Source organism: Trichoderma ghanense (assembly GCF_004382785.1).
Source record: "Trichoderma ghanense strain CCMA-1212 chromosome Unknown scaffold_0, whole genome shotgun sequence".
In the NCBI taxonomy this organism is placed as follows: Eukaryota; Fungi; Ascomycota; class Sordariomycetes; order Hypocreales; family Hypocreaceae; genus Trichoderma; species Trichoderma ghanense.
In genome coordinates this window covers 3519260-3545221 of record NW_027395663.1, presented here as the reverse complement: position 1 = coordinate 3545221, position 25962 = coordinate 3519260, and the positions used below count along the sequence as shown (strand labels likewise).

The following is a 25962-nucleotide window of genomic DNA, read 5'->3' as shown; positions in this document are numbered from 1 at the left end:
CGTGTCCGATGCAGAATTGCCTCTTGCCTCTGCTTGCCGAGCCTCAGATCACAGCATCCGCAGCATTGGGCAGGGTCACTGAGAGCCTTTCGGTAGCCGTATGCTCAGCCCTGGGTATACAGACGCAGCCTTGGGTAGCCTCGTCGGATCTCACGAAATCGTCGGCGTCTGGAGTTGTGGTCGAGGGTGATTGGCCATTGCATGTCTCGCACCGTCCACATGGGAGCTGAGCTACCAGCCACACCTAAAATCTCCCCCAATTCCCTCCAGGGCACCAGCCACACCCGCATCACGTGGGGCCACCTTGTCTGGACGCACCCTGATAAGCAAGCAAGGTGTGCCAGATAAGCAGCTGTGGCGCCTCAGGCAGGAAGCGCAAAAGGCTGTGGCCACAGCACAGGTTAAAGTGGTTTCGCGTTCATCGCGTCTCCTCACCCTCGAACCGCGTCGCAGACGTGCCGAATTTGCTTCCAGCTCCCGCAAAAGCCCAGCTGCCGCCTCATGCCTTGATGCTTATGGCGACGCCCCAAACGCTCTGCATGCCCCCGACCAGCGACCGCCGTCCCGCGCCATAGCAGCTGAACCCGCCGTTGCTCCTTGCTCGAGTTTCCCCCTTGGTTCTGTTGACGTCTTCAGCCTCGACGCTCTTGTGCCGGAATTCGTCCCATCGCCGAGATGGTCAAGGGCAATGCAAGCGGCGGCATCTACAGTGCCACGTACAGTGGAGTAAGAGATCCCTTGTGAACTTTGGATGCGGCAATCGCTCTGGGAGGTGGGAAGTTTGTGTGACAGGGTTGGAAGCCTCGAGTTGGAGAGATAGGAGAAGATGGAAAAGACACAAAAGAAGCCATCAAGAGTATGAATGTTTGTTCATCGCAATGGGAACAGGAATCGATTGTGGTGGTTATGAGGGCCTTTTTTTTGTTATTGTCTTCTCCTGGCTCTTGATTCTCTGCTTTCATCATGGGCACATGAACACACGAAGCATAAAAGTCCATATCATTCATCACCACCACATAAACTAATACGTCTCTTACCAGATCCCCGTCTACGAATTCCAGTTCGGCGGCGACCTCAAGGAACATGTCATGCGAAGGAGGCACGATGACTGGATCAACGCAACCCACATCCTAAAAGCCGCCGGCTTCGACAAACCGGCCCGAACGAGAATCCTCGAGAGAGACGTACAAAAGGACGTCCACGAAAAGATCCAGGGCGGCTACGGAAAATATCAGGGGACATGGATTCCCCTCGAGGCCGGCGAGGCCCTGGCGCAGCGGCACAGCGTCTACGAGCGAATACGGCCCATCTTCCAGTTCGTCCCGGGTGACGAGAGCCCGCCCCCAGCTCCCAGGCACGCCAGCAAGCCCAAAGCACCAAAATCCCGTCCTCCACTTCCCAAATGGAACTCGGGTAGGTCCAAGGCCGCCGCCGGCATGGCACCCAGCGTCACTAACCCGGCAGCAGCCGCCATGCCCGTCGTCGAGGAGTACGAGAACAGCGAGGTTGTCATGGGCGGCGTCGAAGAGGACACGCCGGACAACCTCACCGTGGCGTCGGCCTCGTACGTCGCCGAAGACGACCGCTATGACATGGGCCACATGTCGACGGGCCACCGGAAGCGCAAGAGGGAGGAGCAGTTGCAGGATCTCACGGAGCAGCAGCACGCCGTGTACGGGGATGAGCTTCTCGACTACTTCCTCCTTTCTAGAAATGAGCAGCCGGCAGTGAAGCCAGACCCGCCGCCCAACTTCCAGCCCAACTGGCTCATTGATGCAGAGAACCACACGGCCCTGCACTGGGCCTCCGCTATGGGCGACGTGGACGTGATCAAGCAGCTCAAGAGGTTCAACGCGGACGTGGCCGTGCGCAACATTCGCGGCGAGACGCCCTTTATGCGGTCCGTCAACTTTACGAATTGCTATGACAAGCAGACGTTCCCCGCCGTCATGAAGGAGCTCTTCGAGACGGTCGATGTCAGAGACAGCCAGGGGTGCACCGTCATCCACCACGCCGCCATCATGAAGAACGGGCGCGTCTACAGCCCGTCATGCTCGCGGTACTACCTAGACAACATCCTCAATAAGCTGCAGGAGGCGCTGGAGCCGAGCGCCTTCCAGCGACTCATCGACGTGCAGGACAACGACGGCAACACGGCGCTGCACCTGGCGGCGATGCGCAACGCCAGGAAGTGCATCCGCGCGCTGCTGGGCCGCAACGCCTCGACCGACATTGCCAACCTCGAGGGCCTCCGCGCAGAGGACCTCATCATGGAGCTCAACGCGGCCAAGAAGGACCGCGCGCCGCAGCGGTCGTCGTCGCCCTTTGCGCCGGACTCGCAGCGCCGCGCCACCTTCCGGGACGCCTTCTCCTCCTCGGGCGCGGGCGACAAGGCACGCAAGCCCGCGCCGTCCTTCCAATCAGCGGCGGCCACGACGGTGCACTCGCGCATCTCCCCGCTCATCATGGAGAAGTTTCAGCAGCTGGCCAAGAGCTACGACGAGGAGTGGCACGAAAAGGACGTGGCCGAGGCCGAGGCGCGGCGCATCCTGACGAATACCCAGGCCGAGCTGAACCTCGTCCGGCAGCAAATCACGGAGCTCGAGGCCCAGCTCGAGCCCGACGACGTGGCCGCCAAGGTCATGAGCGAGGCTAACCTGGTTCGGCACAACGTCCTGTCGCTCATCACCCACCAGAACAGGCTGCACATCCAGCAGGCGGTGGAGAACGAAATGAGCAAGCTGAACGGCAACGCCAGCGGCGGTGAAGGCGGTGGCGGCGGCAACAACAGCAATAACCCCAACGGTAGCGGCACCAGCACCACCAACAGCATGCAGGACGACTCATACGAGGAGCGGCTCGCCCTCGCGCGCCAGCTGAGCCAGATGCTCACGGAGCAGCGCCAGGCCGAGACGGAGTACGTCGACGCCCTGAGCATGGTGGGCGTGGGCGACAAGATTGAAAAGTACCGGCGCCTGCTGAAGCGCTGCCTCGACACCAAGGATGGTGAGGTCCTCGATGCCAACCTCGACAGTCTCATTGACATGATGGAGGAGGAGCGCGAGGTGCATGACATGGACGGGTCGACGACGGCGGGGGGTGAACCCATGGATTTTGCGGTGATGTGATTTTCTTATCTCATCTTTTTTATCCCATCTATTCATCTGTTCGACTTTTTCACCTCGATTTCTCTTATTTTACTATTTTCACACACGCGCACACATGCACCACCGAGAGCGGTATTCAGGGGTGAATTGGGTGGGATGGCAAGACGACGATGACGAGGCTCCAAAAAAGACAACGCATGAGACGTGGTGACACGAGCGCAAAGAGGGGAACGAAAGGTGCCCCTCACTTCGAATGCAAGAGACACCCTTTCGTCCTCGTTTCCTCTTCTTACCTTTTTTGTTCTGGAGGAGATTCCTGGAAACAAAGGGTATCACACCCTCTCTTCAAAAGTCATCAAGCTTTCCGGCTTACACTTATCTCTCCTTTCCTTGTTTCGAGTAGCCGAGGGAATCGGATATTTGCGCGTTTACGCGGCCGTTTGCGGGCACCTGTTTTACTGCCCAACTGTTACATCAGTGAGAGCACTGACGAGAAACATATTCTTTTGTTTTAGAGCGGTCTGCGTGGCTAGTTTTGTCTTCTTGGAAGAGCTGTATATAGCAGTTGACGAGCGGAGCGCATATAGCTTTAAGGGAACGACTCTTTGGGGGGGTGGCGGGTCCGGCGCTGGGGGTGAACAATCTTACAAATTCTTTGGCTCCTTTCCCCAGTATGGCGCTTTTTTTTCCTTTTTTTTTTTTTTTCTCACCTTTTCTCCAAACATTGTGGAAGCGGTATCAGTATGCCATGCTGAAGCAATGGACTGCTGTTGAACGAGCCAAGTCGTACGCCAACCAATGTTCTCCAACGGCGCTGTGACATACAACGTACAGTCGACGAAAACAAATATGCAGGCCTCGGACCGGCAGATTCGGACATGGCACTTGAGTGGACCCCGATTGCTCCGGCGGCAGAGTCATGGCCCCTGATGCGACAACACGGATGCTATTGATCGCCGTGGCGAGCACTCTTGCCGCCGTATCCTCGTATGCACGACGACTTGGACGGTGTGCTCGACACCAGGAGAAAAGGGATACGAATGTTTCCCCTAGATTTGTGCGTGGTCTAGACTCGACCTGGAAAGCTGGTGACCACCTCGGACCCGACTGGTCCAGCTTGCCAGCCTCTTCCGGGGACCGTGGCCCGACAGCTCGGGCCGCGTCCAACCAGATGGCCAGGCGGCCAGATGCCAAGCATTTCTCCGCGCGTGAGATTCCGAGGCGACACGAGCGATGACATTCCACAACCACAATGGTGTAAGCTTCAGCAACGGAAAATCGATACTCGCCGCCACCATCGTCCGGTCCTCATCAGAGGAATGGAGACCAACAAAGGATCAAAATAGCAGGCGCCGAGTCAACATCGAGGCCGACAGATTGGCCCCGGCCATAGGTCTGCCGGAGTGGGGTAGGATTGGTTACTACCGCTTCAGGGAGTTGAGGATCCAGCCGGCGACCGGCTCGGGCGGCTTGCATGGCATGGGCGTCAGGTGAGCAGCTGAGTCAGGGCGCCTGTGTAAATACACCGTAAGCTGGCGGCCATGAGTGGTTGGGCGTTCGACGCCGTCGTGTCTGTCCGTGTAAGTCGCCTGGCATCGAGGCCAATTGCTTCTCGTCCTGCGTCTTCTGGCCGCCGTCATACCAACGACCTGGCGAGTCATGTCAGGTACGGCGGATCAACGTCTGAGTTGAGCAATACCTCATGTAGCTGTGCCGCGCCGTGCTGGTGCGCAACGTGATCCTCCCGCTTCCTGAGGTTTCGTACTGGCGAATCGGTGCAATTACAGTTGCCAGCTCCTATCGCGGCGCTTATGCTCAAGACCGGCTCCGCGTCATGACTGTCGCCTGGGAATCTCTGGCAGGATCCCCAGGAGCCCATTCGCGGAGAGTGAAGGATTGCAGAAGTCCAATGACCGTGCCATTATGCAGTCTAATGCGGTGAAACGCCAGTCACGAGGCCTTGTCTAGGACTCGCCATCCCGGCACTCGCCAGAGGACCAACGGATCGAATGTGTAATGAGCCGGCCTGATGCCATATAGACGAGAGATTTCGACTACGAGGTAGTCAGGCGGAAATCCAAAGCTGTTGTAGCTGGGGCATAATAGATGTCCGACAGACATCCGATAGCTCGCAGGAGGCTCCGCCAACATTTCGGACAGAAACAGCAGCCGGGCCAATATCAGCAGCAGCGGATTCGAGACACCCCACAAGAGGGCGTGCGTGACATGGCATAGCGCCTGCACCCATCGAGGCGACAAGGCTCACCGTCAAAGTGGCAAAGAGGAGAGATGCGTCGAATGAGTGCTCGAGGTGACACTGTGTTGATCGCCAAGAGGCGGATGCTTGTCGGCCTGAGATCTCGCCTGCCCCACGCCAACAACGAGGCATGCCGACGTGGCACCTAGTAACGGAGACTTCGATATCACTAGTCATCCAACTGGCGGTTGCACAGACATCGAGACACGTCATGTGGGAAAGCCTCGAGGGCGTAAGGGGGCGCATACTACGGCGTGCTTGATGCTGGGGCACTGAGGCATGGAGTACTATCAGCACTCTTTGGTCAGTACGAGTTCAGGCGTGCACCGGCGGAGCTCAGGCGGCAAGTCGCGAAGGTTGCATTGCGAGGTCCGCCGTTCTGTTCGAGTACACACATACCAAGGTCGACTGCGCGCTGTGGCCTGGCCTGAACGACGGAGGTGCTGCACCTCTGCACGTCGTGATTTGCCCATGCTAGCGTTGGCTCCATGGGACGGCGCCTGTAAATCGACAATTTTCATCCATAAACGCCCAGATCCAGCACCTTTTAGTGCTCATTTGTGCCAATTTGCATTGAGAAAGTGGGAGTTTAGTAAGTAATAGGATGCTGACTGGCGGGGGAGGGGTGCCTCCATCGTGGTAAGGCTGACGGAAACCCCCTCGACAACGGAATTGGTGTCCTGGATGAAGTTTTCCCGGGAAGACGCAGTTCTGTCTGGAGGCGGTAGAACTGGGCACACCCGCGCTCGCTGTCGATAGCACCGCGGCCCAAGCTGACTTTGCTGACGCAGGGGACTGGCATCAGTGAGAAGCAGGGCATCGGAGTCTCTGTCTCATCCGGTGAGTTTTCCCACGGATGCACGGTCACGATCACGGTCAGACGTGCGGTGGAGAGCAACAAGAGACAACCTGGGGCTAGGGCCAGATTGTACCAAGTGAGAGTCGAATCCGAGCTGAGTCGTGTCACACACTGCCCAAATGCAGATAGCTTGCCTGGTGCCCGATTCATGCGCGCATGGCTAGACTGCAGGTGGCAGCAGCGTGGAGGGAGAACAGCAAGACGATGCGTCTTGGATGCAGTCTAGACAAGACGCGGGTGTCTCAAGCAGCAAGGAGTGGTGCAACATGGCATGCCGGTATGCATACCTCGCACTCGATGGCCACTATTCGTGCTGGCAAGGAACCCCCAAATGGCTTTCATGGTGGCGGAGCAGGGAGTACCGAAAGGTAATGCGGTAAGGTAAGTATGCATACAGGTACCCCGCAAGCTGGTACCAGCAGGTACGTCTGTGAGTGCATGAGAACGGGTCGAGGAGGTCTGGCTGCAGAGCCGCAGCGGTCGAGCTAGCCAGGCTTCGGTCCAACGGCCAGCTGGAAAAAATGACCAAACGACGCTGGAAGCGGCAAAGGACCGGCTGCTGCGTTCGCGTCTGCGTCTGTGTTTGGCCTGGTGCGAGGTCTCTGGACTGGGTTGAAGAAGTCTGCCGCCCCATGAATGACGACTGCCTGGGCCAACCGAAGCGCTGGAGGTTTAGCAGAGCGTAGCGTAGCGTCGATGTCCTCAATAGTCGGGATCATCAGTTGCGATCGATCGGGGCAACGATGCGCTTGCGCAAGACGTTCCGCCCACAGGGCGCGGAGTGAGGCTGAGCTTGACTTGGTCACTTGAGACAGAAATCGTACCTTACCTACCTGTGGGTGAATGAGTGAGGGGGGGAAAGGTTGAAGGACTTTTCATCTTGGTTACCTTAGGTAAGCTGCCACTGGGCAAGGGAAGCTCTCAACACGGCAAGCACGAAGTACGAGGTGACTGTCTCCTAATAAAAGAAGCGGAAGGCAGGAAGGACGCGAGGAGCTGGCATCAGCTGTCCGTGCAGCAAAGGTGGATAAAGAAAGGCGGAAAGTGGGCATTGGGAAACGGAAGGCGTCAACCCTCGTATGAATGCGGCAGGGACCGAGGCGACGCGTTTGTTTGTAGGTACCTCTACGAAGTAAGGTACGAGCACATCCTGTTGAGATGTCCGAGGTGCCATCTCGAAGCGAACATTGATGCTGCCAAGTCATACATACAGTGGTATTGCAGCAAGCTGCATGTATTGCGGTCCTATCACAAGACTGCAAGTACCTCGACTTACATGGGAAGCTCGGCGCTGTGGAGACCGGCAGGTGGGTGAGCGTGTTCTAGAAGCTCTCGTTTGGCGGGCAAGTCAGCTGGGCAGGTATCGAACTGCGCTCTCGTACCCTATCGGTGCAGGTACCTGTCAGGTACTACCTACTACTCCTACACTGACTTCTCGTGGCAAATGAAGCGCGGGTCAAGACTCGCTCAGCATGATTCGCTACCGACTTTCTGGATTTCCATGGTGAGCCAGCCACGTCCTGAGATGGCTTGGAATGGCTTCGATACTACTGCCAGAAGAGCCGTGCTGGGGACCGTTAGTTTGCCTGCCTTTTTCATCGACAATGTGCGCCTCCCCTGCTGAGAGATGGACGGGATCGTGCCCTCAGACTCTCGGAAATGGCAAGGTATGGTACCTGAGTAATAGAGGACATACGAGGTCCCCAGCATTCGCCCAGTCATACGCGTCGAGGTAGCATCACGAGCGAGAATGCGCCGGCTGGGAGAATTGATTAATTAATCCAACAGACGCGGGAGTGGTCGCATGCGCGCAGACTGTCGGTCCATGACCCTTTCAAGGCGGCCATGTTCCGAGGCCCAGGGCTTGCTGGCTTTCTGGCTTGCTCAGGTTGGGCACGTCGCCGACGGGAGACATGCACGAAGCATGTACGGGTACCGGGTCTTGCCAAGAGAGTCAAGGTGTGTTGTCTGTCTGCAGTAGATGCTGCTGGATGGCTGGTTGCTGGGATGCTTGTCGATGCATTCGTGCCGCTGTACTAGGCTCTCCTGCGTTAACTCCCATTCCGTCACCACCACCCACTATCATCATCATCTCATCCTGCTTCTGCTCCTCCACCTCATAATCACGGTGCCCTCCCTTGCTCGCATCTCGCAGTAATATCGGGCTTGCTGCACGTCACGGTCCCTGTGACTCGATGCTGCTTGTCTGGCCGGCAGAGCATTGGCTAACGCAAATTAACCACCACGCCATGTCCCGCGCGATATCCCGCATCCACCAGGTTTTCAGCTGCCTTGGGCCATGCAAGTTGACGCAGCTTTAACTCTATTTGCCATTCGGGTCAATGCGCAAACCACACCGGTTCCTGGGACCGTTTGGCACCGGGTCTCTGGACATACCTTTCTCTTGTGGCGTGTCGAGTCTTGATTGGAGTCTTGTCCAGATTGTTTGCTGCTGCTATGCTGCTTCTCCGGCGAGCGAGGGCGGCGCAATCGTGCTGCTCCTGCTTCGTACATACGTACATACATCAGGTACATACAGCACCCCTGAAGACAATTTCGCTCCCGATCGCCAAGTTTAGGGCTGCGCCTTTTCAGCTGAGCAGGCAAACAGGTCGTCTCCCGTCCCTCGCAAGCGTCAGTATCAGGCAAGGTACTGACCACGTACACTCCCGAGGTCCCGTAGAGCCACCGGGCCTGCGCAAGCGAGCCACTGCCAGCCAGCCTCCCACCGTCGAGTGACTTGCCGCTACAGGCGCTGCATGCCGGACCTCAGCAAACATGAAGCCAATGGCCAACCTACCTACCTGTACGAGCAATGGACCGAGGGCCACGGGGCAAATCCTGACTGCCATGGCAACGTATTATCTTGTCCCTTTTTTCCATCTTGATGCTTGTCCTCCCTTCAGGCCCCGATGACGGGAGCCCAGGACGCCACCAGATGCGCCGTGGCCAATGCACACACGCTTTAAGCAGGGCCTAGCTTGGCCAGGTCAGCCACCGAAGCAGATTGATGAGTTGCGAGAACTGAGTCTGTCAGCAACGGACACGAAAGAGGGCAAGTATACGAGGTATCACAGCCGCCTGAGTCGTGCAAGTATCTCGTGCATGCAACATGATTGTACCAGTAATCGGTTCCGGCCGCCATGATCTCCGTGTCGAGTCCGTATCTGCTAGACGCTGCAAGGTACAGGTACCAAGCCCTGCTGGATGTCGGGTCTGTCGGGCTCTCTACCGAACGTTGAGGATTGGTACCAGTACCTCCGTCTCGACTGCTGCTCAACTGCAAGTGCTACCTACTCCGTACAGCACCTTCCAGATTATGCCGGCAGCGTGACTGAGGGGTCGCTTCCCCTCTTTTCGCTTTTGTGCTGCGTCTCTCTCTGATCTTGTGCCCGTTTCTGGCCAGCTTGGATCTGACGGACGGACTGACTCTGCACCAAACCACCATGTGCTGACTTGAGACGAGATCGAAACCCGCACGAGGGCCTCAGTCACGGCATGTCGCTGCAAAGTACCTATTACGGACCTCCCAGCCTGCCCGAATAGGCATCGCTGCAGTGCCGGCATGCGCTGTGCTGCGTTCGACCGCACCTTGTCTCCTCTCTCACTCCAAGTCTCTCTGCTGCGGCTCACTCTCGGGATACACAAGCAGCAAGCCAGCGAATATGTTCCTTTCCCTGCCCGGATCGTCCACATGGCGAGTCTCTGGCCAATCGTCTCTGTCAGCAATCCCTGTGTCTCCAGAACGGCGAAGGGAGAGGAAGCAGAAGAGAAGGAGAGCCACGGGCTCGCACCAAGGGTGTCTCGATAGGGCTCACCTCAGCTGAACATCAGTCGCCGGTTGCGGGCACCGCTAACAGCAGAGCCAACCGCCTCTGGACTCCGTGGGCCTTGCTGCTGCTTGCTACGGAGCCGGAGCCCGATCAGCACAACACAATGCAGCGCAGTACAGCACACACAGCAATCCACGGCAGGCGGGGGACGCTGCCGAGCACTGAAACAAGCCCCAAATAAGTTCCATGGCTGCGCGTGCTCAGGCAGGTCCTTGGGGCGAGTCAGGGACGCCGTCACTTGGGCGGGCTGCCTTGTTGTCTGCTGAAAACAGGGATCTCCGTTTCGAGCCGCCCTCTTCTCCGGTCCTTGCTGCTTTGGCGTCTGCTGTACGAAGTACCGTACCATGACTTATGCTAGACATGTACGGGGTACAGTAGGACTAGCCCGCGCAACGGGGGAGCGTTCTGGAGAGTGGCTTCTGCTTTCTACGAACCTGTGCCCTTTGTGTGGACGGCAAGCCGTGTGTAAGTTGTCAGCATTCCTAATGCTGTTCTTACACTTCCCCTACCTGGTCCGCCGCACCCTGCCGCTCCATGTTGCAGAACACGCCCCGTCGCCCACCAGGAGGATCAACCGCTTTGGCGCGACCCAAATTCCGCATTTCCTTCTCCCTCGACCCGCCGTGGACTCTGCCGGCTCCGATACCCCATGCCAGCGGTAGGGTGCTTCTTCCCGTGAGCTGGATGGTGGAGGGGCCCGAGTGGAAATGGACGTGCTACGACAGGCATTCCTTCTAGCAGCATATGCCATGCCATGCGAGGCAAATCAATGCACCCAGACCAGCAAGCACAGCACAAGCCCTGCCAGCATGTTCCCGCACCCCCCTGCTCAAACTCCAGCTGCCATCAGCATCATCAGTCTTCCTTGACAGTACATGCTCCGCACAAAGTACAGACGTGCCCATTCCTTACATGGCTTTGCCTCTCGTACGCCTCCTGTTTCGTACTTGACATGAGTCTGTTCTGCCCTAGCGGTGCTACGGGCCATGCTCTCACCCCCCTCCCCCCTTTCCCTCGGATGTTTCTCTATTGCTACTACTAGATTGCTTGGGATGGCTGAGAGGCTACATCTCTGGGCCTGGCCTTGCTGCTATCCAGAAGACCAGTATGGCGCTTCCCCGGTGGGATCTAGCGCGCTTGGAAGTTTTTCTCCTCCCTTGCCCCTCTGTTCGCGGAGGAGAAGACAGAGGGAGAAAAGCCACGCGCACGAGAGACACACGGTACCCTATCCCATCCCATTCTGAATTATATTAAGGCTCATCTCACCCCGACAAAACATCTTTGTTCCCTTTCCCCTGTGGTTGTGTCTCACTCGTCTACTCTTCAGTCAGCTGTTTCTCGGTTTTCACGAGCAAAGGAAAAGAAGAACCCTTGATCGACCGAGTAGCGCAGCACTCACCCTTGTCACAGGCAACGACTTATCGATGTCGTACAAGCTTCTTACTACCTACTTCGACACGAGACACCTCAAGACACTCGCTGGAACAGCGCCTGGCAGTTAGATACCCAGTCCGCACGACTCGCCATCTTTGCGCAGCAGCCCCCGTGTCACTTCGGCTTGCGCCGCGTCCAGCCTCCTGCCCTGGGGCTCTTGAAGGAAAGGGCATCGTCGTTGACAAAGCAAGGCACGGCAGAGCACAGCAGAGCAATATCCGAGGGTGCCGACCTCGAAACAAGCCCGGAGGTTGCCAATTAGAGGCCTGCTCGTCCGCTGCGAAACGGCAACCGCCTCAACCGTATCTTGGGTCTTCCGCATAACGCCCTACCAAACGCCGTAGGGCAGAAGAGTGCCGTCTGACCGCAGAAATAGTGCGACTTGGCAGGGACCCCGGCTGACGGCGCCAGGCCGAATTCCATAAGCAGTCACCTCCCAGTCCACCATGCCCGTAACCAACCGTGGAGGCCTACCCGGCGCCGACTACAATTACTTGAAAGCCCAACCGCCCTCATGGGAGTCAGTTCGAACCGGACTGTCTATTTTTGCCTTGGTCATCATTGCACGCTACTGTGTGCAGGCCATCTACCGATGGCTTAGACCAGCCCAGAGGCGCGATTCTGCTTCCCTTCTGCCCACCAATAGCCCGCCGCTCCAGAGAGAGCACAAGCCACATCTTGGGCCAATGGACGAAGAAAAGAGCGTTCAAGGGGTCAGTGACCAGCACGAAGACCTGATGGCGGCGGCGGCAGCAGCAGCAGCAGCAGCAGCATCGACGACGACAGACCCAGCGAGCACAACGGCGGATCGGCACTCGCACTGGAGAGGCGCTGGCAGTGCCCTGCCTGGACCCTTCGTCTCCCGGCTGCCTCCCGCGCCACCTTTGACTCCGCCGGAGCTGAGCACAGCCGTCTTCACCTTGGACAACGAGCCGTCTCCCAGCAGCCAGAGCTTCATCCACCAGCCCAACCCCGACTACATGTCCTCAACGTCCACCACTGCCTTCCAGACGGGCAGCCCAGACGCTGCCTCTATTCCTCGCCGCCGATCCTACACCCGGACTCTCCCCATTAGCGCCCCCGGGGCTCACTCTCCCCAAGCGCAGTCGCCCAAGGCTGAATCCGTGGATCCCGTCTTTTCGCCCAGCTCCTACCCACCGTCGGCTGGGCTGCTGCCGCCTGCGCCTCCTTCCGGCCTGGACTCGAAGCTTGATGATCATGGGCATCGTAACGTTGACATCCATGGCGAGATTATCTCAGTCCTCGATCGCGATGGAGCTGGCTGGACTCGCCATACACGCGTCTACGGAGGCGGTGCCTGTCTAGCGTGCGCTGCCAACGGAGGAGGTTTCTACGGAGCTACTGTGACTCCAGAGGAGATGCGGTGATTATCGGAAAATGGAATTGCTGAGCGGGCAGGAGACAGACGTGAAGGGAGAAAGCCCAGCCATCCCAAAAAGGGGGGAGGGGCGTGCGCGCGCGCAACGAATGTGTTGCGCCAGCGGACGTACTCGGCCTTGGCTGATCTGCTTCCGATGCCCTCGGCTGCTTTTCCCATGTTTCTCCTTCTGCGCCTACCCTTCTTTTTCTCTTCTGTTTGTCTTTTCTTATTTTACTCTTAGAGGAAATAGCGCTTGCAGGGGGAGGCACGGATTTGCTGCATTATCCTAGGTATGCATGAAACCACGTCGGGGGGCGCAGGACGTGGACTTCTCGTACCTTTGCGTTTTCTCTCTTAATTCGTTCTCGCCGGTCTACACATAGGTGGCGCCCTGTTACATCTCCTTGTTTCACCCTTGTTTTCCCCCAGCTCCCTTTCCTTTCCTCTTTTGCCCTTTCAGCTTTACCATTCCAGCTTATTTCCCCTGTTTGGTAGATGGCCGCTCACGTCAATATCCTACTTGCATGTTCCCCCTCCTCTTTTGTTACCTATTTGATTCTCACCTAAAAGCACTTCTTGAGCTACACTACAATACGGAGTTGATGCTGTTCTGTTGGAATGGTATACAAGAGGTTGTGATTGGGCCTTTTTGACGATTTCCCCCGCGTCCTTGCCCTTCTCCTTGATCTACAGCTTATCAGGTTATGAATATTACGACGCTACGACCTTTCCTCACTTTCACTTCTTTCTTGCTGATTATATGAGTGAACTCTTGATTGTCAGAAACATGTATCCTGATCCTGGACGAGTCTTGTGACGGACGACTGCGGGGATGTTGTTCGATCCGCCAGCCATCTGCATTAGCCCGAGCGCCTCTTCTTTTTACTTTCTATTGACCCTTGAACATGCAGGATTAACGAGAGAACAAGGATCCTGGTCTCACTCTCTCGGTCGAGTGTCTACAAGCAGCAAACGCCACCTTGAACAAGAGAGGCCTCGGCCCCTATCCTCGTTCCTAGCCCGTAACCTTATTCGTGCTGTTTTTCTCGTGGCAGGAGGTGCCTAACGCATTGTCTTCTTTTCTCCCGCTCTCTCTCTAGAATCCGTGGAAGCTACGGAGAAGGATCCCGCTTTGTGACAAATAGGGGGTGTGCGAGTGTGTGAGTGTGTGTCAAGGATAACAAGTATGGCGAACTACATCTCATCGGGAAGGGTAAGCGGGCACCTCTGACTGATTCGAGCACGGGGCAGCCCGTCCGTTTGACGTCCCCGATCACTTTTCGTTTATTCTTGAAGACTTCCCAGGCTTGGTTGCCCTTGGACAGATTTGGTTCGTCGTCCTTTGGCTCGGTGTTGGTCATGGTGCGTCGTGTGAGTCTGTCCCTTTGGGCCTGTTTTGGCGGACTTGCGAGAATGAGGTTCGCGGAGATGGGGGGGTGTTGGAAGAGAGCGGAGTGAGGATCAGAATGTCACTCAGTCGTCGGTAGTGTTTCGGAGATGGTGATGTGAGGACTTACTCGTGGCATGACGGAATATGACTCGACATGACTGGGTTGGCGATTAATACGCCGAAAAGATGGAGGAAAAGGGGGGGAAATTTGGCGAAAAGAGAAAGACCGAGGGCTTGGATCCGTCAACATTGCGAGGAGGCGAGAGGGCGAGGGCACGGAGGGGTGCTCGGGATTGAACTAGGTCACTGCGTCTCTTTTCTGCGTTTACTGGGTGATGATTGATGACATGGCGACGCAGTTGAGATGCGGCTTGCGGGTTGATTATGGGCTAAAGTCCTAGGGCTGGTGTTGCTTACTTGCTGGGTTGGCACATGCATCCTGGCCTTGCCGTACTTACACGTCTTACGGATTCAGGCCCTGGACGACGGTACACGGGGAGTCGGTGAGAAGAGCTTTTTATGATTGACGTGTAGTACGGGGATGAAGTATCTCCCTTTGAACATCGTATCGAGATGATGTAGCCCAAGGTGAGGCATGTTCGCTGACCGAGGTACGAGTAATGCCGTTGCCTTGATGACGGGGGACATAACTTGGGCGTACAGGCATCCATCATCATACGCCGATAACCGTGGCCCTAGTAGCTTATTAGTCTTGAGTCCGGCTTTACGTGATCGAGAGTTGTAGCAGCAGGGCCCCTTGTTGATCCATTACTCCCAGTAAGAGATGCTCAAGGGAAGGGAGACAGTTGGTACATGGTACACCAAGATAATTGACTTTCCCTATCCGTTAGGGATGTACATGGAGTCGCGGAAATAGGGTCGTACATGTATGTATGTATGTATGGATGCGCCTTGTATGTACAAGGCTGAAGGGGAGCTGGGGGGGGGGGAGGAGGAGGAGGAGGAGGAGGATGCAGGTATCGGAGATAAAGGGGACAGCTGGGCTGTTCTCGGGGGATCAGCTTGCAGCTCGTGATTACTGTTATGGCATTCATGTGAAGGAGGTCAAAGCTATTTCCACGTCATTCTTCCCTGATCATCGTTGACGGGATGACGGCGAGGAAGTATGATGGAGAGCGGGCTCGGTAGAAGCATTTGATGTCTTTTTCTAGAACAGCCGCGCGGGAAGATGCCCAATGGGAAGGGGAAGGGGGAAGCATGCGCGACACTACTGACAATGAAGATTTGGAGAAGAAGAAGAAATAGAGAGACGATGGGCGCGGATATGGGCGTAGGTACTTGGGGGAGTGCGCGGTGTTTTATGGTTCTGACGTGAGCCTTTGTCGGAACCTGGTCAGCGGCCACTTTGGCTAGTTTTACGAGGTCTTTTTTGCTGTCGGTCCCGAGCGGAGTTTTTGATGAGTGTAGAAAGAGATGGAGGAAGGAAGTTGAGTGTCTGTGTGTTTTTGTTTGGGAGGAGGAATATTACATGATTTGTAAGGGCAGAGAGAGAGAGTGAGTGTGTGTGTGTGTGTGTGTGTGGGAGTGACTGGCGTAGGATCATGGAGCTGCTTAGGGTGGTGCTGACGAGATCCGTGTGAGGAGGGAATCGAATTGAGGGCAATGATGGACGGATTCACGCCAGGGCATCGAAGTCATGCTTCATATCTCAACTACCACGAAAGAGCAATGACTTATCGTCTCCCCCCAAGAACGCTACCATCACCGCATAAAAGTTGCCCAGTCATCCCTTGAAGCTGTCCTTTCGCAAGTGGACCTCGTTCTTCCCAACCATTGGTTGTGACCGCTGCGCATGTGTCTTCTCAAAAGCAGGGTCGTGAGTACTTTGGCTGCTGGAAAAGCATTCACAGTGACGATGCCTGCAGTTTTGGTGTTTTCCGTTGCTTCCCTGTACATCAGCAGAGTCAGCATAGCATCGAGATCGTCCCAAAAAGAAGTGCTCCAGAACGCCCTTGCAAGTCGGCGATTATAGCTTGCCAGATTGGGTCGGGGAATCCCGTGTTCCTGCGCGTGTGTTGTCCTCGGTCCATGTCCATGTATGCACATGTAAGCAAGTGACGAGATGAGGTCTCCCAATTGAGTGTCCTGTGAGTTTCCATCGACAACGATGATGCGTAGTTGCGGGAGTTTGATGCAGCCGGGGCAACTCGGAGCCGGGCGTGTTGTGCTTGTGTCGTATCCTTTCGTCTTTCCCCTTTGGAATGCGGCCGCTGGTGGGTTCATTCTCGCGACTACTTGGTTCGCTGTTGGTTGGGAGGTTTACGGGGGGGTGGAAGCATTGGAAGTCATGTAAGACGCCGGAAGGGAGTCGAGCAGGGAGAAAGGGCCCGGTGGAGTACTTTGTGGGCAATTCTCTTTCGCAATACTAGGGGATCTTGTAGAAGGCAAACTTGCAATGGGGACAACATCAGCTTTAAGAATACAACGGTGACGACATGACTTTGGTCAAATCAAGATGTTGCCAGACCAACTCCGTCCGGGGTCAGAGTCAGAGAAGGATATCCACCAGAGCATACGCCCCGTGGAAGCCGGAGATGGAGCAGCCATCAACCGGGGTAGATGGCGGACTCGTTGCCCGTTTGCCCAGTTCTCTCATGTGGATAGGCAATGAGGCTTGGTACCAATGGGCCGAACGTCGTTGAAATACCGGCGTCCAAGTTTCGCTTTGAGCACAACTTACAACCCAGGTCTCCGCATTCAATATGACAGGTTTCAGACTGTACGGGGAGGCCAAATACAGGAACAGACAGACTGCCGTTTCAAGAAAGAGGCTTCTCCTGACTTTTGCTCGCCATTATTGCACAATGATTAGAGTTGGCACGACTAACGGTTGTATATAGCCCTTGGTCAGTCCAACTACAATCTGGAACCAGAACGGTTGATGTCTCCTTGAGGCCCATGTCTCCTTGCCCCACCACTCTTGGGGGTTTGTGGAAGGACTCTCTAGGGCTCTGATTTACATAGGTGTGCGTTAGGAGTGGGCGAGTTATCCTTGTATGTGGAAGTTCAAGGCTAGCTTGTTTCTTCTTGGAAGAACAATTCTCTGCAAAGGTCAGAACTATTACCGATCACCTATTTTCGTATCTTATATCAACGGCTTGGGAATATCTGCAAGATGTCCGCAGAAGGCCAGCTTGGAAACAAAAGGCTGGACGTGAAGAACAGCCACTCCACTGGTGCGTTTAGGTCTGGACGCGAAGTTCGATGGCAGAAGGCTTCTGAATGTGGCCAATGAGAGTCGTTGATATATGTGCATGTTACTTTATCTAACAGGAATTAAATTTAATTCTACGACTATAAATGTAGCCATCCGCGATAGTCTCCAAGTTAAGTTCCTCCTCAAAGCTCAAAGCGTTATCTGAACACACCGAATCATGGCTTGACCGAGATGGCTCAATCTCACTTGATTGGGATGCGTTGAATGGGATCGATAACAAAGGCGACCGAGTTACCATGATCGATACCGTTGAATATCCAACTGTCCATCTACAGTACATACAGCCAGCTGCTAAAGGACTTCGTTATTTATCAGCTTTCGCGAGAAGCCCTATTTGGGGATGAACTGCTGCCTTTACCGGTTGAGGAGGCCCAGATGTCTGAACTACATACCCCAAGGCTGACTGAAGACCTCATTAAACGGCGGTTGTTTATCAAGAATTTATAGCCCCAACAGGCCATCATCCAAGTGGGATATTCAGGCCGATTTGAATCTCGCCAGTTTCTGAAGATCATGTTTCATTCCAGGGCTCATTCTCAGGCAAGGGCTTTAAATTCAGCTGCCAATGTTTGTTGCCACGAGGCACCACACGACCTGCGGAATTGTTGTGCCTAACCTAGGATAAGGGCTTGTACACATGCTCCCCAATTGAGAAGACCTCGAGACCAATTGTTCGTAGAGGGAATATGAAGAGAAGGTTGTTTTCCGACAAGCTTTAGCGGACATTCGTAACACGAGTATCCTGGTTCCTAACCAAACAGCATTATACCCAAACAAATGGCCTTGCGCATATAGAGCGTAGGTCAAGATGGGCGTAGGCATTGCTATCTACTGTACGAGGCCCTCACCGCAACAAAGACACCCAACAGGTTAACCAATACCCTAGCATATGATGCTACCCCGGGATAGAATGCTACCTACCCCAGAGCACATCAAAACGCCGCTTTGACGCCGTCGCAGTTCACCGGCGCGGTAATGGTGGTGCAGCACGCAGCCTGATTGGCGCCGGCCGTGGCTCGGGGCTCTGCGGTTAAGCGCCAGACCAACGAGTCACGCACTGGATCATGCATGAGACAAGCGCAAGCAAATAAGTTGACTTGTCGTGATGGATTCGGGGTTGGTGCGTTGGCTTGGCAATGCTACCTTGGATGAGGCTGGCGAATACAGGTAGGGGCCGTTAGAAAGGAGGTAATAGCTTTGATAGATCCAAGCAGAGGTAGAAGATGTAGCTATGGCGTAGATCGATCTATCTGGAGACGTCATGTTGGGACGTCATCTTGCGCAGCCCAAACGTCTTCAGCTCGTCGTGGTATGGGAAGATGCGCAGGGGATTGCTCTTGGCTGCAATCGGGGCTGATCGGCAGTCTCCCAAAGATACTCTCTTGCCCCATGCATGTCTGTAGACGTCCCCGCTGCGTGTGTCCTTGAGGAGGACAGATGAAAGACATCGTCTCTTGCCCTCGGTGATTCCAGCCGTCCGCGGGGTTTCGTAGGGCAGCTTCTGTGGCCCAGTGCGAAGTGATGATGTGGTTGCGTAGCTCTGCTAGCTGGCTGGCTTCTGGCGTGAGGCAAGAGAGGATGAACGTCGGGTAAGGGCGCGTGAGAGAGTTCAGCGGCGGTCATGGAAGTGAGATGAGGAAGGGAGTTGTTGAGATGGCCATTGAGTGTGACACTGTCCCCAAGATGGAGTTTGTTGTCCTCAATGGCAACGGAAATGATGCGCACATTCGGGGACAAGGCTGCGGATGGTCGCGCTGGTCGGCACCTTGAGGGACCTTTTCCAGTCGTCGATATCGTCAAGGATATCAGCATGTGGCTACATCATCCGATTGGTTAGAGAGATCTACCAGAATCTACTGCTGCTATAACACCTACCTGCTGCAAGTTGGTGTAGCCATATCGATGGCCATCTCCTGGTTGGAAGTTAGTCTTCCCAGACCGTGCCAGAGTGCGCTAAGGGCTGTATATTCTGGCGACCCCTTGGCCAGCCCTGCAAAGGGCGCATAGACCTTTCGGAGGAGGGCATCGCGGCCTCGGTCCAGCCTCGACGAGCCAAGGCTGGCGATGCGCTGCTGCAGCTGTAGGTTCAGGTGTAGGTGGGAATGAAAGTGGGATAGGAAGAGGCCGGGCCTGGAGATGCGGCTGAGGCGGCTAGACAGGGACATGGTCGTGATGCAGTCGGAGTTGGCAGGGGTCTTGTCTGGGGTCGTGTTTTGGATAGAGTGGTGCCGTGAGACCGAAGAAGAGCTGGACAGGGACACGATGTTTGAAGGGGAGGCGGGCTTGAAGTTTATCTGGACATACTTTCTGCTACTGTTCCAGGCACAGCTTAGGCGACTTGGGAGTTGTAGCCATTCTGGATGAATTGAGTTTATTCCTACCTAGGTACCTAGGTAGACTTTACTCCTCTATAAATAGCAGGAATAATAAGGTAACTAGTAGCTCTACTAGGCAAACAACATCTGCTGGATTCATCGAAATTTATATGAGATAAAAGGCATCTAGAGAGTAGGAGCAGGTACCTTATGTCTGTTAGATCCGATCTCTAGAGTAGGTACATCTATACATATATGTCCAAGCCGTTCTACCGTATTAGGTACCTTACAAGGACAGAGGTTGATCTGCTGTGGTACTGTATGTTGTTGGATTAGGTACTTGTAGTAGTAGATGGAAGTGTACATGTCTGGTCAAACGCGCTCATATGCTCCTTCCACGCAATCTGGCCATTCTGAAACACGGCACGCTGCGTGTGGAGTCGACGATCGGGAAGGAGTCTGACAGGGGTAGAGAAAGGTACGGACGCTTGATAGGAAGCACAAGGCACGAGGACTGGTACAGGTACCTTGTAAATGGGACGGAAAGAGAGGTGAAGTCGTCATGGAGTCGATAGAGGTGGTCCATGCTCTCGAGTCTCGTATCGTCGGGACCAAAGAGTGGATTCACATATTCTTGTGCCTGTGCTTGTTCTTGTACTTGTACCTACTGACTAGGTACATGGGGCAAGGGGTTCGACGACAGAGACCGACCAGGAAGACAAGCACAGCTCCCGGAGAGGAAGGGAAACAGAAAAAAGAAAAGAACCAAAAAAAGAACAGGCTGGGCATCCACCGCATTTGCAGGTTAGGCACAAAGGGGCGCACAAGCAAACGCGATGACGATTTAGCTCGAACCCCGCCATTTGTGCTTATTCTGGTGGTGCGTGTGTGTGTGCGCGTCCAGTCCAAGTTGTTACAAGCGTCACTCACTGCTGCTGACAAGTCGTCTCTGTACCTACTTCTACTTGCCCAGTACCCTCTTATTCCCCTCTGAGTGGCGATTCCAGAGCTTTCCGGTTTTCTTCTTGCCGGGTTCCTGTACATCCTTCGTCCGTGCGATATCTTCAGTTCTCTCCTCTCTTCCCCCCTCTCTGCCATTTCCCGCAAGCATCTCCCCTCCTCCCCTTCATCCTCACGTGTCCGCGCTTCTCCCTGAGGGTGTCGTCACGCCCCGTCCTGCAAAGGCTGTGTGCGTCCCTGCTCGTGACAGCGGCCGCTGATTGGCCGGCGCTGGGCGACAATGGCCTGTCCCTCCCCTGCGTCTAAAAAGGCACAACACACCTCCATGACGCTCCCCCTGAAGGTACCGGAACGGGTACGAACAAGGGGGGGGAACGTCGTCTTCCTCTCTTGTTGTTTTGTGCCTTTTGCCGCCCTGACACGAGGCAGGGGTTGGGCTGCTGTTGGGCGCTTTCAGCCAGTCAGAAGGTCGCGTCCGAGCCAGTGTAGAGCATTTTGGTGTTCTGTGCCCGTGCGTTTTGGGTGCTAACCAGAGGCCCCTCCTGTTGTTATTGCTTCCAGTTCCTATTTTGGGCGCTTGTCACGCGGCACAACAATGAACTTCAGTGGTAGCCATCTGGGTGAAGAGGGAAGCGACCGTGCAGAAGGCTCGTGTCGTCTACATTTAGCCGTCCGCGCAAGAACTCCTGAGGCCAACCAGCCAGGTCAACAACTTAGCACGCAGCATCCGAGCAATGGGTACGGGTACATGTACAACGTACTTCGTACCGACAGACGCGCGCCCCTGATTGGCCCGAAGCCGCCCGCCAGACGCAGCCACTGAGCGCCTCCATGGTTCGCTCCAGAAGCAGACTAGAGGCTGTGCGCGCCCTGATTGGCCGACATGCCGCACCCGACCCCGCCAGACTCGAGGTGACGGGATCCGGCTGCTCCAGTGGCTCCAGTGGCTCCAGTGGCTCCAGGGCCCTTCGCACGCGGTTCCAGCGCCTCCCAGCTGTCAAGCCAGCGCTGTCGGGCCCTGTCACGGCGCCCCGGCCCTGCTGCGCGCCAGCACACCTCCAGCGCACCTCCAGGGGTCCAGCCCCCCGTTTCTGCGCCCAGCGCCACTTGCACCCATTCACGTTGTGACCCGCTGGCCGTCCGCCTCCCTCCAAGCCCACCTGAAATTTCCCAGCTTCCGCGACGCCACTTCGGCTCGTCTCTTTTTCCTGTTCCCTTTTTTGCCCTTCTTTTTTTTTTTTTTTTTTTTCTCTTTTCCTGCCTTCTTCCCTTCTCCCATCTTCCCTCTCTCCACCCTTCCTCCACCTCCGTCCGTCTTTGTCCCATCGCCATTTACACCGCCCTTCGCATCTATTCTCTTCTCCCTTTCTTGCCGCGCCTATTTTTCTATTTTCTCTTCGCTTTTCGACTCTCGTCCTGCCGATTCGCCTTCGCTCGCCGTTGCGCTCCATCGCCTCCAATCATCGACTACGACATCGCACTCGTCGGGACTTTCGGACCCTGGAAAAAAAAAGAGTTAAAAAAAAGGATTCACAAAAAAGAACAAAAGACGAAAAAAAGGCCAAAAATAAAACACGCAACCACTCGACCGACCTTTTCAGGGACAAAAAAAGATAGGACAAGGACAGGGTTCAACAAGACTCGAGCTGGAGTTTAACGGACCGCGCATTCACTCGCCACGTCACATCGACCAAGACTCATCGCCGTTAATCGATTGTATTCTACTTCTCCGACCGCTCCTTGCCCTCGACGCGCGCGCCGCATCGTTCCAGCATCTCTAATCCGACCGAGAATTGACACGAGCATCTCATCATTTGGACGACCCTCAAGAGGCTCGTTTGTGTGGCGTTTTTTTTCCAGAACAGTCGCGTTTCTTCCACCGCTCAAGAGAAGCCACGCGCCTTTTGCATCCTGTTTTAAGCTTTTCAACGACGCGAACTCTCTGGTCTGTTGATTCAAGGCTCCATCGACTTTATCGCGATTTGCCCCGGCAACCACCATCACTCGTCGGCTCTCACATAAAGTTGCCCTTTGGCGCGTCTCCTGCTCGTCGTTTCACGTCGCCCCTTCCATTCAGCCGCATCTTTGCGATCCTTCCTCTTCGTTCGAACCATCCTCAGCTTCTGTGTGTTTTCTCCTCGACCAACTCTTTTCCCCCGTCAAATCACTCGATTTAATTTTCCACTCTCCGCGCCTTGTTTTTTAATGCTTGGAGATTTTTCCTTCTTGTGAGAATACTACGATTTCTTGGAATTTCGGCTCCGTCTCTCCTTGGTTGTCTTTTGCAACCTCGACATCCTTCACTGTCCGAGACCGCCTCGAAACATCTTCGCCCGACGAACTACTTCTTCGGCTGCTCTCGATTCAAAGCATCACTCCGCAATTCTTTACACAACAACCTGCATCAACTTCATCTTAGACTTCTAATTCTTTTCCGTTCTCGAAGCGCTTCACAGCCGGCTGAATCTGTTACTTCTCGCCCGCAGCGTCTTTTTTCCTCTGCTACGTCAACTCGACTCGCAGACACATTCCTCTTCGTTCCCCATCTGAGTCATGGACGCAGGCAGTCTCGCTCAGATGACCTCCAACTTCGCTTCTCCCGGAGGCCTGGCCTCGCGCCGCGGAAGCCAGAACATCAAGCCGCTGTCCTTCGATGCCATTAAGCAGGGCAATAAGAATCCCGACGGCGGCATCCCCACTCCTCGCACGAGCCGCTCTCACCTGCTTGCGGGCCTGAGAACGGCTCCCAAGTCAGCTACGGTGGCTTCCTTTGGCCCCATGTCGCCCACGGCCGCAGACGGCCCTGTGCAGCAGTATGCTAGGAACAGCATGGTCGCCAACGCCTATGGCTATGGCCAGGGCAACGTCTACAACGCCCCCAAGACGGCCTTCCCCCAGTACGGTCAGCAGCAGCAGCAGCAGCAGCAGGCCTACCAGCAGGCAATGATGGGACAGCAGTACACTGTTGACCAGGTGCTTGCTCCCCCTCAGCTGTCCATGGACGAGCAGCTGCAGGAGCAGATGGACCCCAACCTCTACGCCCAGCTCGTCGCCACCAACCTCTACCTCGCCCAGCAGCAGCAGAGGCTTCAGCAGCAGCTCCGCAGCGTCCAAGCTGCTGCCCATCAGTTCCAGCAGCTCAACATCAACAGCAGCCAGCTTGCCCAGCAGCAGGCTGCCGCCCTTTACGAGCAGCAGCAACACCTTGCTGCCCAGGCTGCCGCTGCCCAGGGCCAGCAGGTCTACTACGATCCCTCCAGTGGCCAGTACTACGTCGACACCTCGTCGGCTGCTCGGACCGTCAATGTCGAGCAGCCCATGACGCCAGGCTTCAACAGCTTCCAGCAGCAGTTGCAGCAACATCAGCAGCAGCAACAGCAGCGCTACCAGCAACAGCAGCAGGGAGCCCCGCGCGTCCAGGTTTCGCCGCCTCCCGAGAGCCAGCAGGCCTCGTTCCGCGGCTCCTCGCCCCCGCGCCGCTTCGATTCGCCGCAAGAGGTCGCTCCTCTGCCTCCGCCATCTGCTAACGCCTTCCGACGCGGACATAAGAAGTCCTCTTCGCTGGCCGTCAACAGCGCGCTGGCTGCCGCCTCTGCTGTGAATGAGGCCGGCAAGACGCCCGCGCCCAAGACCGCCGTCTTCCCCGCGACCCCTGGCATCGGTGGATATGGCCCTGGCCAGGCACGTGCCGGCGAGCACCCTGTTCGACAGCCCCGCGGCCCGCCTTCCATGGACGAGCTCAAGGCGAAGCCCACGGCCAAGCACGAGGGCAGCAAGAACTTTGCCACGCGTACCCGGCGCTCGGCCGTGCACAACCTCGTCCGTGCCGGCCTGGAGCGCCGCAAGGGATCCGGCAGCTCGAGCGGCAGCATGAGCCCCGTCTCGGAGACGGCCGAAGAGTCGACCACGCCCATCACCGACAACGACTCCGACTCTGGCCGCAGCGGCTCGGGCAGCCTGGCCGGCGAGATTGAGAGCGGCGCTACGCGAGCCTCCACTGCTGGCGGTTGGGGCGCCATCGGCTCAGACCGACCCGGCTCGCGGCAAAAGGTCCGCGGCAGCGTCGATAGCAACAGCAACTCTGGCTGCGAGAGCGACAGCAACTCGTTCGCCGACGTCTTCAAGAACGGTGCTCTGCGAGCATCCAAGGCACAGGAGGCTGCAGATGGTCAGCGCAAGGCATCCAGGCTGGTTCTGACCAGCGTCGAGAAGCGCAAGATGGCTTCGGCGGCGTGAGCGCTCAAGTCGTGTGTTTTTATACCGATTACTCCTCTTCTGGCCGCTATTCTAATTCTGATGACTTGACGCTCCCCGAACTTTCGACTTTATTTTCACTTGGTCTTTTTGTGATACGACACTTTTTTTTTTTTTTTCCCAGCCGCGGATTGCATTTTATCGACACGATCTCGACAGCTTTTCGCTTCTCCCTCTTCTATGGCGAGCCAGTCCCGCATGGTGGATGCCTACCTCATGCGCCGAGGTCAGGCCGTGGCCATACTCTTACCACTGATTATTTATAATTCACTTCTCGACTGTCATTCAAACGAATTTCTTTAATCTCTGGACTGGAACAATTGGGGGCGGATGCCCAGGGACTGTTTCGCTTCACGGTAGAGGACGCTGGAGAACACCCACCACTGGTGAGAGACGACATGATGAAAAGGACGAGGCGCACAGTCTGCTGCCTTTCTCGGGAGTGGAATCAACCGTGGCTCTAGACGGGGCCCGAGGTTGCGGGACTCGCCGAGGGGGGCCTGGCGTGCAGACATGATCAACTTTGCCCTCTTGACATTCTTTTTCGTGTATCTCGAGCGCGTTTGGTTTTGGACTCTTAGGGGGTTTGAGTGCCGGTGGAGGGCTCTAGGGGCGTGAGAATACGTAGGTAGATAGTTTTCAGAGAGTGGTGCTCAATACAATGATGGCCACGGACGTTTTCTCTCTCTTTGTGAAGTGGTATGATGTTGATGACTTGACAGTGAAGATGTGACCTGACATGAACAGAGGCTTGTTTATTCTTTGGCCGAGCATACTTTGTCTCTACATACATGTACTCATTAACCAAACAGCCCAGGATAGTAAACAATAGTAAACCCAAAGAATCTGACAAGCCATCCTTCCATCCATCCATTCGTACCTAAGTCAGCAGTGCATGCTCAATCTATCCCGCCCCCTCCTTTGTGCTTCCCCC

At 55.7% G+C, this 25962-nt stretch overlaps 7 protein-coding genes across 7 annotated transcripts; 5 read left to right on the top strand and 2 right to left on the bottom strand.

The window, feature by feature from the left end:
- Positions 1 to 675: 675 nt before the first annotated feature.
- CCMA1212_001230 (Cell division cycle-related protein res2/pct1) lies at positions 676 to 3128 on the top strand (the record flags this gene model as incomplete). The annotated part of the gene is made up of 2 exons (XM_073698664.1): positions 676 to 726; positions 1041 to 3128. The coding sequence occupies 2 exons, from the start codon at positions 676 to 678 to the stop codon at positions 3126 to 3128; spliced, it is 2139 nt and encodes a 712-aa protein (XP_073562887.1).
- A 1231-nt stretch (positions 3129 to 4359) lies between these two features.
- Positions 4360 to 4601, top strand: CCMA1212_001229 (uncharacterized protein; the record flags this gene model as incomplete). Its single annotated transcript, XM_073698663.1, is given in 2 exon segments — positions 4360 to 4364; positions 4376 to 4601. 2 exon segments carry the CDS (start codon positions 4360 to 4362, stop codon positions 4599 to 4601), a joined length of 231 nt encoding a protein of 76 aa, XP_073563503.1.
- Positions 4602 to 5953: 1352 nt separating this feature from the next.
- On the bottom strand, positions 5954 to 6184 carry CCMA1212_001228 (uncharacterized protein; the record flags this gene model as incomplete). Its single annotated transcript, XM_073698662.1, has 1 exon — positions 5954 to 6184. One exon carries the CDS (start codon positions 6182 to 6184, stop codon positions 5954 to 5956), a length of 231 nt encoding a protein of 76 aa, XP_073563504.1.
- A 5752-nt stretch (positions 6185 to 11936) lies between these two features.
- CCMA1212_001227 (uncharacterized protein) lies at positions 11937 to 12878 on the top strand (the record flags this gene model as incomplete). Its single annotated transcript, XM_073698661.1, has 1 exon — positions 11937 to 12878. The coding sequence occupies one exon, from the start codon at positions 11937 to 11939 to the stop codon at positions 12876 to 12878; it is 942 nt and encodes a 313-aa protein (XP_073563509.1).
- A 5867-nt stretch (positions 12879 to 18745) lies between these two features.
- On the bottom strand, positions 18746 to 19664 carry CCMA1212_001226 (uncharacterized protein; the record flags this gene model as incomplete). The annotated part of the gene is made up of 3 exons (XM_073698660.1): positions 18746 to 19000; positions 19084 to 19315; positions 19375 to 19664. 3 exons carry the CDS (start codon positions 19662 to 19664, stop codon positions 18746 to 18748), a joined length of 777 nt encoding a protein of 258 aa, XP_073563510.1.
- A 1941-nt stretch (positions 19665 to 21605) lies between these two features.
- Positions 21606 to 21902, top strand: CCMA1212_001225 (uncharacterized protein; the record flags this gene model as incomplete). Its single annotated transcript, XM_073698659.1, has 1 exon — positions 21606 to 21902. One exon carries the CDS (start codon positions 21606 to 21608, stop codon positions 21900 to 21902), a length of 297 nt encoding a protein of 98 aa, XP_073563511.1.
- A 1425-nt stretch (positions 21903 to 23327) lies between these two features.
- CCMA1212_001224 (uncharacterized protein) lies at positions 23328 to 25010 on the top strand (the record flags this gene model as incomplete). The annotated part of the gene is made up of 1 exon (XM_073698658.1): positions 23328 to 25010. One exon carries the CDS (start codon positions 23328 to 23330, stop codon positions 25008 to 25010), a length of 1683 nt encoding a protein of 560 aa, XP_073563512.1.
- Between the last annotated feature and the right edge of the window lie 952 nt (positions 25011 to 25962).